This window comes from Liolophura sinensis, chromosome 8 (assembly GCF_032854445.1).
Source record: "Liolophura sinensis isolate JHLJ2023 chromosome 8, CUHK_Ljap_v2, whole genome shotgun sequence".
Lineage (NCBI taxonomy): Eukaryota > Metazoa > Mollusca > Polyplacophora > Chitonida > Chitonidae > Liolophura > Liolophura sinensis.
Genome location: NC_088302.1, coordinates 56405000 through 56426305, shown reverse-complemented (window position 1 = coordinate 56426305; position 21306 = coordinate 56405000). Strand labels below are relative to the sequence as shown.

The window sequence follows — 21306 nt, the reverse complement described above, 5'->3', positions numbered from 1 at the left end:
ACAGCTAAACTAGACAGTAATTCTCTGTTCTCTACTGTATTGGTGCAGATCCTGGTCTCCATGGCGTAAACAAGACATACAGGTAAACTAGACAGTTATTCTCTGTTCTCTACTGTATCGGTGCAGATCTTGACCCTCAGAGCCTGGATAAGACATATAACTAAACTAGACAGTTGTAGATCCTGTACTTACACCGTCCAGATCACAGTTTGTCTTTATAGATCCTGTACTTACACAGTCCAGATCACAGTTTGTCCCTATCGATTCTGTACTTACTCTGTCCACATCACACTTTGTCCCTACAGATCCTGTACTTACACTTTGTCCCTATAGATCCCGTACTTACACAGTACACATCACAGTTTGTCATTATATATCCTGTACTTACACTGTCCAGATCACACTTTGTCCCTATCGATCCTGTACTTACACTGTACAGATCACAGTTTGTCCCTGTAGATCCTGTACTTACACTTTATCCCTATAGATCCTGTACTTACATTGTCCAGATCACTGTTCTCCAGCAGAGAGATGAGGACAAATGAGGTCAAAGCCACGCCAGAAGCCGAACCTCCCTAGTAACAAATTGCACAACAATGTTTCTATTAGCTCATATGGGTGATGATTATCAGGTACTATTTATTTGAGAATGCAGCCCATTTCTGAAAATGACATGACAGATACACAACTTAACACACACAAATTGTGCTTCCAAGTATTACTGTACACTATCTACCTTACAACACTTAACAGCCTTACAACACTACGCACGCATGTTTACCTGCATAACTGCACATCTTCTAACATACAGCACTGCGCACGCATGTTCACCTGCATAACTGCACATCTTCTAACATACAACACTGCGCACGCATGTTTACCTGCATAACTGCACATCTTCTAACATACAACACTACGCACGCATGTTTACCTGCATAACTGCACATCTTCTAACATACAACACTGCGCACGCATGTTTACCTCCATAACTGCACATCTTCTAACATACAACACTGCGCACGCATGTTTACCTGCATAACTGCATACCTAACATACAACACTACGCACGCATGTTCACCTGCATAACTGCATATCTAACATACAACACTTCGCACGCATGTTCACCTGCATAACTGCATATCTAACATACAACACTTCGCACGCATGTTTACCTCCACAACTGCACATGTTCTAACATACAACCCTCCGCACGCATGTTCACCTGCATAACTGCATACCTAACATACAACCCTCCGCACGCATGTTCACCTGCATAACTACACATCTTCTAACATATAACACTGCGCACGCATGTTTACCTGCATAACTGCACACCTAACATACAACACTACGCACGCATGTTTACCAGCATCACTGCACATCTTCTAACATAGAACACTTCGCACTCATGTTTACCTGCATAACCGCACATCCTCTAACATACAACACTACGCACGCATGTTTACCTACATAGCTGCACACCTAACATGCATCACTACGCACGCATGTTCACCTGCACAACTGCACATCTTCTAACATACAACAATACGCACGCATGTTTACCTGTGTAACTGCAAACCTAACATACAACACTGCGCACGCATGTTTACCTGTGTAGCTGCACACCTTCTAACATACAACACTACGCACGCATGTTTACCTGCATAACTTCACATCTTCTAACATACAACACTACGCACTCAGGTTTACCTGCATAACTGCACACCCTCTAACATACAACACTGCGCACTCATGTTTACCTGTGTAACTGCACACCTTCTAACATACAACACTACGCACGCATGCTCACCTGCATAACTTCACATCTTCTAACATACAACACTGCGCACTCAGGTTTACCTGCATAACTGCACATCCTCTAACGTACAACACTACGCACGCCTGTTTACCTGCATAACTGCAAATCTTCTAACATAGAACACTTCGCACGCATGCTTAACTGCATCACTCCACATCTTCTAACATAGAACACTTCGCACCTTCTAACATACAACACTACGCACGCATGTTTACCTGCATAACTTCTAACATACAACACTACGCACGCATGTTCACCTGCACAACTGCACACCTTCTAACATACAACACTACGCACTCATGTTTACCTACATAACTCCACACCTTCAAATATAGAACACTGCGCACGTATGTTTACCTGCATAATTGCACGCCGTCTAACGTAGAACATTGCGCACGCATGTTTACCTGTATCACTTCACATCTTCCAACATACAACACTGCGCACGAATGTTTACCTGCATAGCTGCATACCTAACATACAACACTGCGCACGCATGTTCACCTGTATAACTGGATACCTAACATATAACACTGCACATGGTCTAACATACAACACTTCGCACGCATGTTTACCTGCATAACTGCACACCTAACATACAACATTACGCACGCATGTTCACCTGCATAACTGCACATCTTCTAACATACAACACTACGCACGCATGTTTACCTTCATAGGTGCACACTATCCAATCTACAACACAGCACACGCATGTTTCACCGCACAACTGTACATCTTACACACGCGCGTTCACCTGCATGTTCTTATGTATGATCCTGCCCGGCTCTGGGAACGAGCCGTCTGACTTCTGATGGCTCAGAATCCACGTGATGGCTTTGACAAGAGTCGCGTCGTCCACAAAGATAAACGGTTTAGCTTGATGGAAAGACTTGATCACGAATGCCGTTAGCCTGTGAACAGACAGAGTATTAATTCTAAACGTCATGAAAAAGAAAGAAGCCAAGAGCAGATCATTTGATGTCACTTACAAGAAATTAAGAAATCTGGACAGACATGTATGGAATCGTCAGTTTGTCAAGTGAATGAGTTTACTGACCACATGCTTCCTGAGCTGTCCCGGTCACCAAAAGCGCTGAAGGATCCATCCTTATGTTGATAGGTCAGTTCCCGCTGATACCCTAATAGGTAAAAATGTAGTAACAACAAAACATTGTCTACAGAAACCATCACCGATTTACCATACTAGGCTCGCTTATCCTGAAAATAAATTATATTAAAGAATTCTATTACAGAAATAATATTTTATCTGTCATCTACATTTCGCTACGTTTATGTCATTGGGCATGGTACATTACATAAGGATACTTTCTTGCTATTTAAGGTGTGCAGTATTCAGCATTTGTTTGATCTCAACCTTGACAATGGTGGTATAAGTACACTTTACCCTTTTCAAGTAAACCTAGCGCTTTCTGTCTGAGTGCGCCCGTCAGCTGCTGAGTGGAGGACAAGTACTTCGAGACAAAAATGTCAGGAGCGAAATTCAACATGGTCTGTTCTCCACAGCCGGTAGGCATCCTCAGCAAACTGTCCAAGCCATGGATTGTTGGTCCCATCAGATCGCCTGTCGGTCGGAAAACACAAAATACGCTCAGGTAAATTAATTTGTTGTTGTTTATTCTACAGCACTAACTAACGTATGAATGATACACATGTTTGCTTTGGGGCGACAAATATGTCTAAGAATATCTTCTACGTTTCCTCAACATCGCTGAAAACAGTTTTTATCTGTCACGTACCCAGCCAGTTTCTCCGTGGCCAAGTTTCCTTGGGAATCACGCAAATGTAATGTCATGCAATCTTGCAAATAGCGAGCAATCTTTTTAAAAATAGGAGCCTTTTATAATAAACAGCTGTGAATGAATAGACGGTACCAGACATTCCAGAGCTAAGTGACAAGATAATATACTTCTGCCAAAGCGTAATGACAGTGATCGCCAGGAGAAACTGTTCCTACATTTGGTTAAACAACAAATGGACAACGCCTTTAACCGGTAATCAGTCGGTTAGCGCGATAGCGCAGCGTAATGATCCAGCAGCCTCTCACCGATGCGGTCTCTGTGAGTTCAAGTCCAGTTCGTTTTCTCCGGCCGTACGTGAGAAGGTCTGCCTGCAACCTGCGGATAGTCGTGGGTTTCCTTCGGGCTATGCCCAGTTCCCCTCCAACCATAATGCTGACCGCCGTCGTATGAGTGAGATATTCTTGAGTATGGCGTAAAACACCAATCAAATAAATAAATAAATATAACAATTGATGGCGAAATGGGACATTCTGTACACAGCCTCTTGGCGAGAATGACAGATTCAGAGAATTAAGGATCGTTTTTTTGTAATCACAAATACTCCAAGCAGGTGACTTATCTTAATATTAGCTAGAATAAAGCTTATCGATCAAACCATTGATGCGCTTAAGTCACCGAATGATGACAAAAAGCAGACAATTATCGTTGGTCCATTAATCAGTCACCAAGAACTTACCGACAGCCGAGACCCTGATGTGCTGAGACCCGTACACGGTGCTGGGTGGGAAGGAGATGGGGACGACCTTGGAGAATGACGAGTTGTGGGTGAGATCTACCAGTACGGCGTGGTTGTACTCTCGAGGGACACCTTCTGCCTGGAAACGAAAGTGATGCGTCACGTCACTATTGACAGAGCCAGGAGCAGCCACAAAACCTTTGATGTAGATTTTCACTAGTACAATAAGTTGTCACACCTTCTGGCTGGAAACGAAAGTGATGCGTCACGTCACTATTGACAGAGCCAGGAGCAGCCACAAAACCTTTGATGTAGATTTTCACTAGTACAATAAGTTGTCACACCTTCTGGCTGGAAACGAAAGTGATGCGTCACGTCACTGTTGACAGAGCCAGGAGCAGCCACAAAAGCTTTGATGTAGATTTTCACTAGTACAATAAGTTGTCACACCTTCTGGCTGGAAACGAAAGTGATGCGTCACGTCACTATTGACAGAGCCAGGAGCAGCCACAAAAGCTTTGATGTAGATTTTCACTAGTACAATAAGTTGTCACACCTTCTGGCTGGAAACGAAAGTGATGCGTCACGTCACTGTTGACAGAGCCAGGAACAGCCACAAAACCTTTGATGTAGATTTTCACTAGTACAATAAGTTAGCTGTCATTGGGAATATGTACATGCAATTTGAGACAAAGTGTTGCTATTATAAGAAAGCTGCTAGTACAATACGGCGGCCTGCGTGTTTATCTGTCGTCACCATACAGCAGGATAGCTCTCATGATAAATATGTAATACCCATCAGTTAGGATAAAAAGCGTTCATATAGATATGTTGAGCATTTAGTAAACTGACTTCGACCAGGAGCATTCTCTGGACAGCATCGGCAGCCACTGTGGACTGAGCTCTGATTGTGATCTCTATCTGGCCCAGGACAGCGGGTATGATGGGGAAATGCACAGACTTGGCATCACCTGCCTTGATCTGTAACATGGAGATGAGAGTTCGTCCGTGATGCGGCAGTATGACAAGGACATTGTGCAGTATGAGGATATGCTAATGTCCTACACAATAAGACCACACAACCAAGGAGCTGTCTTAGCCTAAGTCAGACTTAGTCTTAACAGGCATTACTTTTAAACTTTATTCTGTTTAAAAGAAAGAGTTTAATAAACAAGAGATTCAACTGGGAGAAGATCGCGAATGTCATGATACCTACAGTACCACAAATATTCCATCCATCGTTACATAGGAAGGTCTATATTGGGGTTCTGCGTCATGGCTATTCTCTATGGGACAGTTGCCCCCTATACTATGATATGACTGAGAAACCGGTATTCTGTTCTTACGTGTATGGTTTGAGTCTGAGGAGCAGAAGTTGCCATCATATTTCCAGTCTGATCTTTGACCAGGTTCCGGTAGGAGGCAGATTTCTCCAGAGTGACCACAACCTACAGAGTAAACAATTCTCCACATTCATTGAATTTTTTTACATGTCTAACAGTATTAAATATTAGAAAAAATCTTTGTGATAGAAATAAAGCTCAGCTTAAACAATCGTCCTTTAAAAATTACATTAAAGGATCTAAGTATGACGAATATTTTATTATTTTCCGATAGTTTTTGATAACGTTTAGAACATCCATGGTCTGAGGCGTTAAACTATAGAAAGGTGTTAAATTAGGTCTAGCATGAAATGGATTGAAAAGTTGATGCCTCATTGTCAACATTGTGCTTCATTGTGTGATGATAAATCTCATCATTGTTGGTTTCGCATATTTGATTTTATCTGCATTCCTACATCCAGACGTGTTTTTGAAACACCTAAATCCCGGACTGATATCTCTTTTTATGGTCGAACAGCTGTAGGCACATGACTGTCTGTCCTTTCACACACACTAGATATGAAAGGCAAATGGTTAGTTCTTGCTTAAACTCTCGTTTTGTTAAGGTGTTAGGTCACCTTGAAACCTTATCTATAGATTTTGTTGAAACGTAGTTCGAAACTGTGAGACAACATTCTAACTTAAGATATCTAGTGTAAAGTGAAATATTTCAAAACCTACTAAAAGCTTAAGATGTGGAGATGTCAATTAAGGTATTTCAAACCCTATATTTCAATAATAAAAGTTGAGTATTGTGCGCCTATCACTTTAATTTGCAGCAGAAGTGTACAGCGACGCCATGGGCGAAGTATGTTTCATATATTTGTATACTCATGCCCCATAGGTTCCATACTTTTTAAACCAACGGTGATGTAGACGTCTAAAAACGTTCATAACTCATGTCAAAAGAATTTGTATTATTGCTTTCTTACATGACAACTGGAACAGTGTGGATTCTGAGCAGTGTATGAGGTTTAATTAAACGTGGGATTAAAATTACATTAAGTGTTTATATTTGTGTTTGCTTTACTTGAGCTTTAGTTTAAGTAAAACGGTAAGTAAGCAACAAAAGGTACATATGATTGGTTTAATCTCTCCAAAACTTCACCTGCATATCTGTTGTCATGTAGTTGAACACCATGGCCTCCAACGCGACTTGTTCTCCCCGAACAACCGAATACGGGAGATTCATACTGACAAAGAAAGGCCGGAAAGCCTGTAGCTGTTGACAAAAATAAAAAGTATGCTGGTTAATATTTCTAATGATTTCATTTTTAGCGCGTAAAAATATATAATTGAACAGTCATTTTCCCTTGTTGAGTTAGTACGCTGTATGTAAAGTTTGCATTATTGTATTCACTTTAAGCCTGGAGTCTGATTCACTTAATTCCTTTTCCATTGTATTTTAATGGCGGCCGGTTTAGCTTTTTTACACAAGTGTATATCACACTCTTAAGGTGGGTGGGCCTTGTTTTATATCTATGGTTGCCACTGAAGATATTCTAGGCGCAAGACTGTCCAGTTAGTCGGTTCATTCAGCTCCCAGCATCTTTTCAATGGCCTTTTTTTCTTATGCTCTTCCCATGTGTGTCATTTAGGACCGTCCACATTTTCAGAATCATACTTGCCTATGACTTGGGCAAACCTACAGTAAATGTTTTGGTTGATTCTTTAGTGACACACACATGCATGTCGGGCTTGGTTTGACCCCCTCCCCCCTCCAATTTCAACGACTGACGATTTGCCTATCAGTAACACACAGGCTATGTATACAAATGGCAAACGGAGAATATAGGTCTACACGACTGAGGATTTGCCTATCAGCAACACACAGACTATGTATACAAATGGCACACAGAGAATATAGGTCTGCAGGACTGAGGATTTGCCTATCAATAACACACAGACTATGTATACAAATGTCACACAGAGTCTACACTACTGACTATTTGCCTATCAGTAACATACACTATGTATACAAATGGCAAACGCAGATTATAGGTCTTCACGACTGAGGATTTGCCTATCAGTAACACACGGGCTATGTATACAAATGGCACACGGAGAATATAGGTCTACACAGCTGAGGATTTGCCCATCAGTAACACACATACTATGTATACAAATGGCACACGGAGTACATAGGTCTACACGACTGACGATTTGCCTGTCAGTAACAGACATACTATGTATACAAATGGCACTCGGAGAACATAGGTCTACACGACTGACGATTTACCTATCAATAACACACAGACTATGTATATAAATGTCACACGGAGAATATAAGTCTACACTACTGACGATTTGCCTATCAGTAACACACACACTATGTATACAAACGGCACTCATAGAAAATAGGTCTACACGACTGACGATTTGCCTATCAGTAACACTATGTATATAAACGGCACACAGAGAATATAGGTGTACACGAGTGACGATTTGCCTATCCGCAACACACACACACTATGTATACAAACGGCACACGGAGAATATAGGTCTACACTACTGACGATTTGCCTATCAGTAACACACACATTATGTATACAAAAGGCACACAGAGAATATAGGTCTACACGACTGACGATTTGCCTATCAGTAACAAACAGACTATGTATACAAATGTCACATGGAGAATATAAGTCTACAATACTGACGATCTGCCTATCAGTAACACACACTATGTATACAAATGGCACACGGAGTACATAGGTCTACAATACTGACGATCTGCCTATCAGTAACACACACTATGTATACAAATGGCAAACGCAGATTATAGGTCTCCACGACTGAGAATTTGCCTATCAGTAACACACATACTATGTATACAAATGGCACTCATAGAAAATAGGTCTACACGACTGACGATTTGCCTATCAGTAACACACACACTATGTATACAAATGGCACTCATAGAAAATAGGTCTTTACGGCTGACGATTTGCCTATCAGTACCACACACACTATGTACACAAATGTCACACAGAGAATGTAGGTCTGCATGACCGATGATTTGCCAATTTGCAACACGCAAACTTATGTATAAAAATGGGTCTACAGATGATATAGGTCTTCAGGGCTGACGATTTACCTATCAATAACACAGAGACTATGTATACAAATGGCACACAGAGAATATAGGTCTACACTACTGACGATTTGCCTGTCTGTAACACACACATTATGTATACAAATGGGACACACAGAATATAGGTCTACACGACTGACGATTGACGTAACATGAGTGATGAGTAACACACATTTTCATGTAGGCCTACACGAAATTTTGTTGTCTTGAGATATAAGTACCATATACTGGAAATAACAACAGACTCAATCCTGATGGTTTGTATACCTTAGCTGTCGTTGGAGACACACCCAATCCGCTGTTATGGTTAATGGCGAATGCGCTAGCCACCCAGGATGTGATCGTGTCTGGTACAGTTGTACTGATCACCGAGGATCCGTTTGATCTATGAGAGCAACAATATTTATTTATTTATTGATTGGTGTTTTACGCCGTACTCAAGAATATCTCACACATACGACGACGGCCAGCATTATGGTGGGAGGAAACCGGGCACAGCCCGGGGGAAACCCACGACCATCCGCAGGTTGCTGTCAGACCTTCCCACTTACGGCTGCAGAGGAAGCCAGCATAAGCTGTACTTGAACTCACAGCGAGAGGGCAACAATAAAAACACACAATAAAACATTGACGTATTATTTGACAGGGAATTTGTCAACAACCACGGCCTTTTTAGTACATCCGCCTCTTAGTTACAACAATCACGGCCTGATTACAACATTCGCTTCTTAGTTACAACAACCACGGCCTGGTTACAACATTCGCCTCTTAGTTACAGCAACCACTGCCTGGTTACAACATCCGCCTATTAGTTACAACAACCACGGCCTGGTTACAACATCCGCCTCTTGACCACAACAACCACGGCCTAACTACAACATCCGCCTCTTGGTTACAACAACCACCACCTGGTTTCAACATCCGTCTCTTGTTGACAACAACCACGGCCTAAATACAACATCCGTCTGTTAGCTACAACAATCACGGCCTGGTTACAACATCCGTCTCTCGACCACAACAACCACGGCCTAACTACAACATCCGTCTGTTAGCTACAACAATCACGGCCTGGTTACAACATCCGCCTCTTGACAACAACAACCACGGCCTAACTATAACATCCGTCTGTTAGCTACAACAACCACGGCCTGGTTACAGCATCCGCCTCTTGACCACAACAACCACGGCCTAACTACAACATCCGTCTGTTAGCTACAACAATCACGGCCTGGTTACAACATCCGCCTCTTGACCACAACAACCACGGCCTAACTACAACATCCGCCTCTTGGTTACAACAACCACCACCTGGTTACAACATCCGCCTCTTGACCACAACAACCACGGCCTAACTACAACATCTGTCTGTTAGCTACAACAATCACGGCCTGGTTACAACATCCGCCTCTTGACCACAACAACCACGGCCTGGCTACAACATCCGCCTCTTGGCCACAACAACCACGGCCTGGCTACAACATCCGCCTCTTGGCCACAACAACCACGGCCTGGCTACAACATCCGCCTCTTGGCCACAACAACCACGGCCTGGTTACAACATCCGCCTCTTGACCACAACAACCACGGCCTGGCTACAACATACGCCTCTTGGCCACAACAATCACGGCCTGGTTACAACATCCGCCTCTTGACCACAACAACCACGGCCTGGCTACAACATCCACCTCTTCATGAAAACAACCGTCATCTGATTACAACCTACTCTTCGTTACAACAGCCATTGCCAGGTTATTGACGGCGCTGTGTACTCACCCGATACTTTGACTGGTCCACAACCAAGTTTCTGGGAAGACTTTGCGGACTCTGTCCACCTCTTGAAGCTTGTTCTCGGAAGGCGGCTTGACAGGGGCCATAGTTGGTGGATGACTTATGCTAGGATGCATACCTCCCATCAAATTGTTGATCCCACCAAATCCAGACCCGGATATCTTAGCAATGCTGGGAAAACCTCCCCCAAAAAATCCGTGATGGAAATGGAAATCTAGAATCGAGCGAGGAAACATTTCATGAAACAACGTACGCAAGTTCTGAATTAAAAATTTACATTCGATCAGCCCTGAACAATATAGAGCGTTTCGAAATGACGGGCCAAGCGCCACACTATATCAGTTACCACCTCAAAAAATGCCGGAAAGACCAAATGGTCAGAAAAACATCGCTTAGACTCAAAACGTAAAGTAGGCTCATTTTTCCTGGATGGTGGATCTATGTCTTCTACAGTGGCGTTGGAACGGGGGAGCTCTCCCTCTTTTGAAGTGGTGGGGGCCCAGATATGCTTTTTTGTCAGTTTTCGGCTCCGTTTAGACCCACTTCTCGGGACATCAATTAACTTTGAGTGGATGGAAACTCGTGTATGCGATCGACTATCTAGGGTCGCGGAGCTTCAGGGGCTTATGTGGCCCCTGAGCCCACGCCTGATGTGCTCGGATATACTTTTGCACTGCCAACTCCCACCCAGCCACGATTTCTAATCTTTCAAAAGTTTTAACCATGTCGTTTTTTTCAACAGCTCTACTCTATAAACCTCGTGTCTTGGTGTCTCAACTTTGAATATCTCCCCAAGAATATGTCCATGACAATTTAGGGTTGCGGGGTGTTTCATGCCCCTCGACTAATGTGCTGGGGTAGGCTTTTAAAACACTTTCATTTTCAGCATGTCACTTTTACAACTCCAGGTCTTTGAAAGCCCAGTCTCTCGATGCTCCAGGAGAGCTGAGGTCTCATGTACGGCAATCTACAATCGTGGAGTTTCCGGGGCCTACGTTCTGTGATAGCACCCCCTCCCCCAGTTAATTTACATCCGACGGCACTGAATATACTGAAAAAATCCTCGGGAAATTTGTGTAAGCCGAAAAATGAAAATACACTTACATACTGGTTTCTTGTAATGGTAAACAGTAGCGTCTGTCATGATAATCACGCCGGCATTCTGAAAGATTACCACTGATATTATCGAGCTGTCATCAAGACCATCCAATATCATTCCATTATCAACTCTGTCACACAGAATGTCTCTGTATTTTTAGACAGAAAACGGTCAAATACATGAGTACCTACCCGTTCCTCCAATGAACAGTGGTTAAAGTACAACAGATGTATATTATACGGCAGCATATGCTTGCTTCGTCTTCGGCTATACGTGGAAAGGTCTGTCAGTAACCTGCTTATGGTCCTGGGTTTCCCCCAGTATCTGCCCGGTATCCTCCCATCATAATACTGGCCACCGCCAAATAAGTGAAATATTCTTGAGTATGGCGTAAAACAACAATCATATAAATCAATATATATTCTACGGTAGTCGTCGGTAAGAACGAAGATATAACTTCTTTTGCTAAACCGGTATTAATTCAAGTTTGTTCCACGGTATGTGATTTATCTTTTTAGGTTTAGGTAGGCCTCAAGCTAAATTTGCTGGAGCCGTCACCCACCTCGAATACTTCCTTAGCGTCGGATCCATCAAAATACACTGGGTAATATGGCCACCAAAGCATCCTTTTTCCCCGCAGAGCGATTTGCGGCCAGAACTGGAAGAATGGCGGGCGATGTTTGGAGACGTCAATGGTGTCGAATGTCTGGAGCTCATCATTAACCTACGGATAAAGCATGAAAACATTGCACTGTGCTGAAGTCTGTGAAAGGCTGGGTCATTCTCATCACAAAACGTCACTGAAGATGTATTACAATGATTGCAAAGATGACAAAAGGCTGGGTCATTCTCATCACAAAACGTCACTGAAGATGTATTACAATGATTGCAAAGATGACAAAAGGCTGGATCATTCTCATCACAAAACATCACTGAAGATGTATTACAATGATTGCAAAGATGACAAAAGGCTGGGTCATTCTCATCACAAAACGTTACTCAAGATGTATTACAATGATTGCAAAGATGACAAAAGGCTGGGTCATTCTCGTCACAAAACGTTACTGAAGATGTATTAACATGATTGCAAAGATGACAAAAGGCTGGATCATTCTCATCACAAAACAACACTAAAGATGTATTACAATGATTGCAAATGTGACAAAAGGCTGGATCATTCTCATCACAAAACATCACTGAAGATGTATTACAATGATTACAAAGATGACAAAAGGCTGGGTCACTCTCATCACAAAACGTCACTCAAGATGTATTACAATGATTGCAAAGATGACAAAAGGCTGGTTCATTCTCATCACAAAACGTCACTGAAGATGTATTAACATGATTGCAAAGATGACAAAAGGCTGGGTCATTCTCATTACAAAACAACACTAAAGATGTATTACAATGATTGCAAAGATGACAAAAGGCTGGGCCATTCTCATCACAAAACATCACTAAAGATGTACTACAATGATTGCGAAGATGATAAAGGCTGGATCATTCTCATCACAAAACATCACTGAAGATGTATTACAATGATTGCAAAGATGACAAAAGGCTGGGTCATTCTCGTCACAAAAAGTCACTGAAGATGTATTACAATGATTGCAAAGATGACAAAAGGCTGGGTCATTCTCATCACAAAACGTCACTGAAGATGTATTACAATGATTACAAAGATGACAAAAGGCTGGGTCATTCTCATCACAAAACGTCACTGAAGATGTATTACAATGATTACAAAGATGACAAAAGGCTGGGTCATTCTCATCACAAAACGTTACTGAAGATGTATTACAATGATTACAAAGATGACAAAAGGCTGGGTCATTCTCGTCACAAAACGTCACTGAAGATGTATTACAATGATTACAAAGATGACAAAAGGCTGGGTCATTCTCATCACAAAACATCACTGAAGATGTATTACAATGATTGCAAAGATGACAAAAGTCTGGGCCGTTCTCATCACAAAACGTCACTGAAGATGTATTACAATGATTGCGAAGATGATAAAGGCTGGATCATTCTCATCACAAAACGTCACTGAAGATGTATTACAATGACTGCAAAGATGACAAAAGGCTGGGTTATTCTCATCACAAAACGTCACTGAAGATGTATTACAATGATTACAAAGATGACAAAAGGCTGGGTCATTCTCATCACAAAACGTCACTGAAGATGTATTACAATGATTACAAAGATGACAAAAGGCTGGGTCATTCTCATCACAAAACGTGACTGAAGATGTATTACAATGATTGCAAAGATGACAAAAGGCTGGATCATTCTCATCACAAAACGTTACTCAAGATGTATTACAATGATTGCGAAGATGACAAGATGTCAAATACACCTTATATCAACAGCCATCTGTGTGGAAGAACTACATGGACATTCAAACTAAAATTTACGACTTTGTCACTGATAAAAATGTCGGCGAATCAATGACCGACAACTATAGTTGTCATGACAACCAGAACTGAGGGCGCCATTTTTTAAGCCATTCGTTATCTAGTCATCTGAGATCAGTGCTTTCATATAGCCTAAAAAGCCCCGTCCAAACTATCCAACATCCCTCAACTTTGGTTGACTCAGCTTGAAGATGATTCAACAAATTGAGCCGCATTGAGTAGTGTGGACGGCTTCTTCAACTTCGTTCAACAACACTCAACACTATCCAGCATTGTTGAATCGGACATGTGCATGTGTATTTTTTTGTCATCAAGTTGAGTCAAGTTGAGTGAAATTAGCTAATCAGTGCCCGTGTAGAAATAACGTGAGCGTCTTAAGGCCCGTGACCTGGGAAAAATGGCGGCACCAAGGGCGAAAGAGAGAAACTGGTCTCAAGACAATACCCTTCCCTGTACGACACTCACTCTAAAGATTACGAAGATGGGACAAAAGAAAATCATTGTGTCTCATGCAGTGGAGAGAAAGATGGAAATTTCCCTCCAATTTATCAAAAGTTTGGTTAAAATAACACAGCTCAACACACCACATCAGTTTTGGACAATGCTGACCTATCTGATTCGTAGGGTGAACGGGACATTCAACAACATTCAACTAACTGTTGATTCAACAAAAGTTGAACGATGTTGAATAGTCTGGACGGGGCTTAACTGTTTATGTCAGTCACCCTTCGGAAATCAACCTATGTATGACGTCAGAAAAGACTGACCTGCCCTTCTGTGATGTCATTTCCGGACTTGAGCAGTAGAACACTTTGGTCAACTGCCAGGATGTTCACATGAGAATCTGGGTCAGCTGTCACGTGACAGTCCACTTGATCTCCTGGTTGAGCTTTTGGGGTGTTGAAATTCACCGACACCTGAAATGTGATTTCAGCAATGATACAATTTTCTACTCAATCGAGACTGTACAACCTGAACAGACACCCATCGTGTGGTGTGGTTAAAACACAAGACTTGGGTCTGCTGTGCTTACGTCTGAAGATATTCCCATTTAGAGATGACTATTTGCCAAAAATCACTCTGTCGTCGCTATTCTAGTTTGTACTCTCCGTGTTGTACCGGCAGTGTTTTATATTCATACTATATTATTTTATCTTTTGTACAACAGACCGTGATACATGTAAAGCAACTTTAACGTCGAACATCTCCAAATTACCAACACTTATAAAAGACTTTAGACCTCCAGAAATAATGAATATTTCTAGACAAACGGTCGGATGTCACCGGATACATGTGACCGTTTACCGTATGTCACATTATCAAGTATCGCTTGATCTCGTAATAGTCATTACCTTATTTTGGAAAATACCGTCGACGTTGAATGAGATGCTCTCCGTGACGATTTCCCCATCGGGTCTGACGGCGTACACGATGATTCGGGCCGTCGGGGCCATACCAGATGTGACTGTCAGACTGAAGGTTTTGGTCAACTGACCAGAAGCGTCAACTTTCCCAGCGGATACAATAGAACCTCTAGAGAGAACCTGGAAACAGGCAGGTGGCGTAAATGATTACACCCACCGATAACATTGGTCACTGTTTACCACATATCAGTTAACACTGGCATGGTATAGACTTAATATTGGCTCTTTGTATGTACTGGAAGTTTGTTGATAGCTAGTTCATGTAAAAGTAACGTGTGTTACCGGTACTAAAACATTATAATTACAATAATGTGTACATTCGGATAAACTAAAGCAACATCTCCTCATGAGACAAAAAATACGAAATAAAAATGTCAAATGTACGAAATTTAAGATCTTTCTTTGTCTCGATACTAGGCCTAATCCATCGAAGAGTCTTTCATATTGAAGTAGGCTGATTGACATTATATATTTTATAAATGTGTTATGATTCTTCAGTATAAGCCACTATATGGGGTGCGCCTAGCTATGCCCCTACTCTGCATTCACCCTTTTTTTGTTGCACTCATTTCTTGAGGGGTAAATAGTGGGTATAAGGCATTGAGAGTCTCCTGTGATCAGTTCCATCGTTCATATCCTGCCATGACCGTGGGTATGTTCACTTCGATGTCTGGACACTGCAGACATGATACGGTCAGGATAGGCCTACTTGTGAGAGATGTTGTGGTTAAAACGTTATTGAGGTTTAGGACTAAAATAAACATGAGCAAGTAAACCAATGTTCATGTTTAAATAAGACCAGATTATTGTGAAACGTAACTCAACATAATGAACTTCGCAGACTTCAACGCAGTGATGTCGGTCAACATTATGGTGGGAGGAAACGGCAGAGAACCATCTGTAGGTTGCCTTCCAACTGAGCTGGATTGAACTCACGGCGACAGCATTTGTGAGAGACTCTTAAGTCATTGTACTAGACTGGCGCTCTAACCAGTAATTCCCATTTATAGCATAGACATATAAAAAATACCTGTTATGGTATGGCGTTTCCATTCATCTGAAACCATCTGTCGTCTATCTGATATTACCGAAAATCGTTCATTGCTTTCTTTAAATACATCATACATAACTTATATACGCTTAGGATACGTTAGCAAACAAAACCAAGGCTTACCATAAAAGGTGAGTGAACGAAAGACAAGAAGTAAGATTACAATAACAAAGGGAAAATACTTTGCCTGGTATATTACTGACGTCATCGGACTGGTAGATTTCAGATCAAAATTGGCTTCATCGCCCACCTGTATATACAGGTTAAAATGAAAAACATCTTAAACAAACACTTGAAACAGCGATTAAAAAACTGAACACCTTTGAAGAGTGTTGAAACATTAACACTTAATTAGAAACTAGTTAGATACATGTAACTTTTATAAGTGCAGCCACACTTCGTTATCTTTACAGCTAACAGTTTTAGTTGAAAGAGAGCTGAATTGCATTTACTTTGGAAAACAATATGTTCTTAACCAGTGGGTGGTCTTTAAACTTTTTTACCTGTAGCTTGTCTGACTTCAGAATTATCTGGATATAACTGTTGCTTGGAGAATGCATGCGGTCGATGTTCAGCGTGACGTCATGTGCATCCGGGTACTTAGCCTAGACAGTAGAAAATGGCTCGTGACTTCATTGATGTAAATCAGCTTTAAAGTTCAAATATTTATTTAAAAACCACACTATAAACAAATTGTGTATCCAATTCTATTTATGGGTTCCTTTTCAGATATGGATGGCTATTATTTGGACAAAATACATGGTAAACGGTTATGTAATTATGATATTTTGCGCTAGCAGAATAATCCCGATGTATAAAATGTTGACATATCTCAAGGGTATACATATTAACGCGAAATGTCCTGTGCGATTAATTACCTAGTGACTGGAATAACATTTTCCTACAAAGTTTTCCCTTAAGTATGGAATACGATAAATTGATATGACTCATTAAATTGTAAAAGTTAATATTTGTTTAAGTATAGTTCACGTACAGATGTTGCATGGAATTTTTTGTAAGTTTGTCACTCTGATTTTAAAAATACATTTTGTTCAGTTTGCAACTTAGGATGTTTTATAGTTAGTTAATACTATACCATTAAAGATTTACCTTAATGGCTATTTTGGTAGAGTATTTGTCTGTGGGTATATCTATTTCGATGGGCACCAGACCATTTTCTGGCACTGTGAAAGTCTGGGTTTGAAGACTGTGAGTAGAGACTACTGGGTAATGGAAAATGGAAACGGTGTTAGGTTTCTCATTGGTCACCACAGCGGAAATGGTAACCGAGCTTCTCGGTCCGACAATAGGGCGGCCATCTTGCTGGGACACTCTTAGCTGGAATTATACACAAAAAGCTTTCCGTCATCTCTGAGAGGTCAACTATCACAAAAATAACAGCTCAAAATTTAGAACACTACCTATGGGCTAACGATGTTACATTTTAGTGGCTAAAGGGACATACATAGCTTGAATTCCGTAACCAAGATGTTTTTTGTTAAAAATTGGATCTAAAGTGCGATACATATTTTTTCCTTCAGTCCTGTGGTGGTTTAATATACAATTAAGAACACGACTCAAATACCCAGAACATCTGTGATACGTCATTTTGAGAAATGACAAAGGCATCATCGAAACTGGTGAACAGCTAATTCTTTTGTTTTATACGTCTTAATCACACAGCCAGACACGAAGTTGTTCCCATTGACTTACGTAGGCGGTGTATTTCAGGCCTGGTTTGAAGTTTTTGGGGTTGGAGCTGCTAAAGTCCAGCTTGGTGGCGTGTTGGTGATACATCACGGAGGAGGAGCCGTTAAGGGTGACGCCCGTCAGCGTCTCCGTGACATTCGCCTCGGCTACTAGCACAGCACCGTTCAGAGTGTTGGGGGCGAGCGACGTCAGCTGAGAAAAGGCTACACTAAAGGCTTTCTCACCTTCGTCCAGCTGAAAGGTTAACGACAGAGATGAATCAGCGAGCTCATGTGTCAGGCAAGTTAGGCAAATAACTACCTTAATAGGGTATTGCCATGCGCTACACTGATGAAGAAATACACACGTGTGATTTATTCTGTTAAGCAAAGGTATCACTGGGTTAGAATGTGCATCTCATTTTATATTTATTTATTATTATTTATTCGATTGGTGTTTTACGCCGTACTCAAGAGTATTTCACTTACACGACGGCGGCCAACATTATGGTGGGTGGAAACCGCGGGGGAAACCCACGACCATCCGCAGGCTGCTGACAGGCCTTCCCACGTACGCCCGGAGAGGAAACCAGCATGAGGTGGACTTGAATCGCATTGGTGAGAGACTCCTGGGTCATAACGCTGCGCTAGCGCGCTTACCAACTGAGCCAAGTACCCCCCCCCCCTCTCATTTTATAAGTGCCTTTTTAATTCCTCACGCCCATGTTTGTGGAATTCTGTAATATCAGTGCAATTTATACTTTAATAACATATAAACACAAAGAAGAAAATAGAATATATATTAAACTAGATATATCAACAATTCCTTATATCATTCGACCATTGTTTGCCGAAAACATTTATATAATTACCTGTAGCGTCTGGGTAACTGTGTTTAAGCCAGCTTTAGAGTTTTTGAATTTCAGGCTGATGTTAGCTGTCCCTTTGACGGGTTTGCCGTAGGTATACCTACAGGAATGGCAAAGAGCAGAAAAAGATCTGATCGCCCTATCCAAGCATGTAAGACAATGTGATAGTTGGTATCTGGTCACACACAACGTTTGAGGCGGTGAGGACAGTGCGATAGCTGGTATCTGGTCACACACAACGTTTGAGGCGGTGAGGACAGTGCGATAGTTGGTATCTGGTCACACACAACGTGTGGGGCGGTGAGGACAGTGCGATAAATGGTATCTGGTCACACACAACGTGTGAGGCGGTGAGGACAGTGCGATAGTTGATATCTGGTCACACCCAACGTGTGAGGCGGCGAGGACAGTGCGATAGTTGGTATCTAGTACACACAACGTGTGAGGCGGCGAGGACAGTGCGAGAGTTGGTATCTGGTCACACACAACGTGTGAGGCGGTGAGGACAGTGCGAGAGTTGGTATCTGGTCACACACAACGTGTGAGGCGTCCGAGGACAGTGCGAGAGTTGGTATCTTGTTACACACAACGTGTGAGGCGGCGAGGACAGTGCGATAGCTGGTATCTGGTCACAACACAACGTGTAAGGCGGCGAGGACAGTGCGATAGTTGGTGTGTGGTCACTCACATCGTGTGGGGCGGTAAGGACAGTGCGATAGTTGGTATCTGGTCACACACATCGTGTGGGGCGGTGAGGACAGTGCAATAGTTGATATCTGGTCACACACATCGTGTGGGGCGGTGAGGACAGTGCGATAGCTGATATCTGGTCACACACAACGTGTGGGGCGGTGAGGACAGTGCGATAGTTAATATCTGGTCACACACATCGTGTGGGGCGGCGAGGACAGTGCGATAGTTGGTATCTGGTCACACACATCGAGTGGGGCGGTGAGGACAGTGCGATAGTTGATAACTGGTCACACACAACGTGTGGGGCGGTGAGGACAGTGCGATAGTTAATATCTGGTCACACACATCGTGTGGGGCGGCGAGGACAGTGCGATAGTTGGTATCTGGTCACACACAACGTGTGAGGCGGCGAGGACAGTGCGATAGTTCGTATTTGGTCACACACAACGTGTGAGGCGGCGAGGACAGTGCGAGAGTTGGTATCTGGTCACACACAACGTGTGAGGCGGTGAGGACAGTGCAATAGTTGGTATCTGGTTACACACAACGTGTGGGGCGGCGAGGACAGTGCGATAGTTGGTATGTTGTCACACACAACGTGTGAGACGGCGAGGACAGTGCGATAGTTGGTATCTGGTCACACACAACGTGTGAGGCGGTGAGGACAGTGCCATAGCTGGTATCTGGTTACACACAACGAGTGGGGCGGTGAGGACAGTGCGATAGTTGATATCTAGTTACACACAACGTGTGAGGCAGCGAGGACAGTGCAATAGTTGGTGTCTGGTCACTCACATCGTGTGGGGCGGTGAGGACAGTGCAATAGTTGGTATCTGGTCACACACATCGTGTGGGGCGGTGAGGACAGTGCGATAGTCGATATCTGGTCACACACAACGTATGAGGCGGTGAGGACAGTGCGATAGTTGGTATCTGGTCACACACAACGTGTGGGGCGGCGAGGACAGTGCGATAGTTGGTATCTCGTTACACACAACGTGTGAGGCGGCGAGGACAGTGCGAGAGTTGCTATCTGGTTACACACACAACGTGTGAGGCGGCGAGGACAATGCAATAGTTGGTATCTGGTTACACACAACGTGTGAGGCGGTGAGGACAGTGCGAGAGTTGGTATCTGGTCACACACAACGTGCGAGGCGTCGAGGACATTGCGAGAGTTGGTATCTTGTTACACACAACGTGTGAGGCGGCGAGGACAGTGCGATAGCTGGTATCTGGTCACACACAACGTGTGAGGCGGCGAGGACAGTGCGATAGTTGGTGTGTGGTCACTCACATCGTGTGGGGCGGTGAGGACAGTGCGATAGTTGGTATCTGGTCACACACATCGTGTGGGGCGGTGAGGACAGTGCAATAGTTGACATCTGGTCACACACATCGTGTGGGGCGGTGAGGACAGTGCGATAGCTGATATCTGGTCACACACAACGTGTGAGGCGGCGAGGACATTGCGATA

The 21306-nt window shown here is 42.8% G+C and overlaps 1 protein-coding gene across 1 annotated transcript in view; it reads right to left on the bottom strand.

The window, feature by feature from the left end:
* Nucleotides 1-21306, bottom strand: part of LOC135474022 (CD109 antigen-like) — a 79597-nt gene that overhangs the window by 9064 nt on the left and 49227 nt on the right. The window contains exons 8-26 of the mRNA XM_064754003.1: nucleotides 19140-19236; nucleotides 18293-18523; nucleotides 17690-17917; nucleotides 17083-17184; nucleotides 16767-16829; nucleotides 15457-15648; nucleotides 14872-15021; nucleotides 12244-12405; nucleotides 11687-11744; nucleotides 10568-10796; nucleotides 9062-9179; nucleotides 6809-6922; nucleotides 5665-5766; nucleotides 5171-5299; nucleotides 4319-4457; nucleotides 3228-3404; nucleotides 2880-2961; nucleotides 2577-2733; nucleotides 501-575 (exon numbers count right to left, since the gene is read on the bottom strand). Of these exons, the coding sequence (XP_064610073.1) occupies nucleotides 501-575; nucleotides 2577-2733; nucleotides 2880-2961; nucleotides 3228-3404; nucleotides 4319-4457; nucleotides 5171-5299; nucleotides 5665-5766; nucleotides 6809-6922; nucleotides 9062-9179; nucleotides 10568-10796; nucleotides 11687-11744; nucleotides 12244-12405; nucleotides 14872-15021; nucleotides 15457-15648; nucleotides 16767-16829; nucleotides 17083-17184; nucleotides 17690-17917; nucleotides 18293-18523; nucleotides 19140-19236 (2605 nt within the window). The remainder of the gene's footprint in view (nucleotides 1-500; nucleotides 576-2576; nucleotides 2734-2879; nucleotides 2962-3227; nucleotides 3405-4318; nucleotides 4458-5170; nucleotides 5300-5664; nucleotides 5767-6808; nucleotides 6923-9061; nucleotides 9180-10567; nucleotides 10797-11686; nucleotides 11745-12243; nucleotides 12406-14871; nucleotides 15022-15456; nucleotides 15649-16766; nucleotides 16830-17082; nucleotides 17185-17689; nucleotides 17918-18292; nucleotides 18524-19139; nucleotides 19237-21306) is intronic.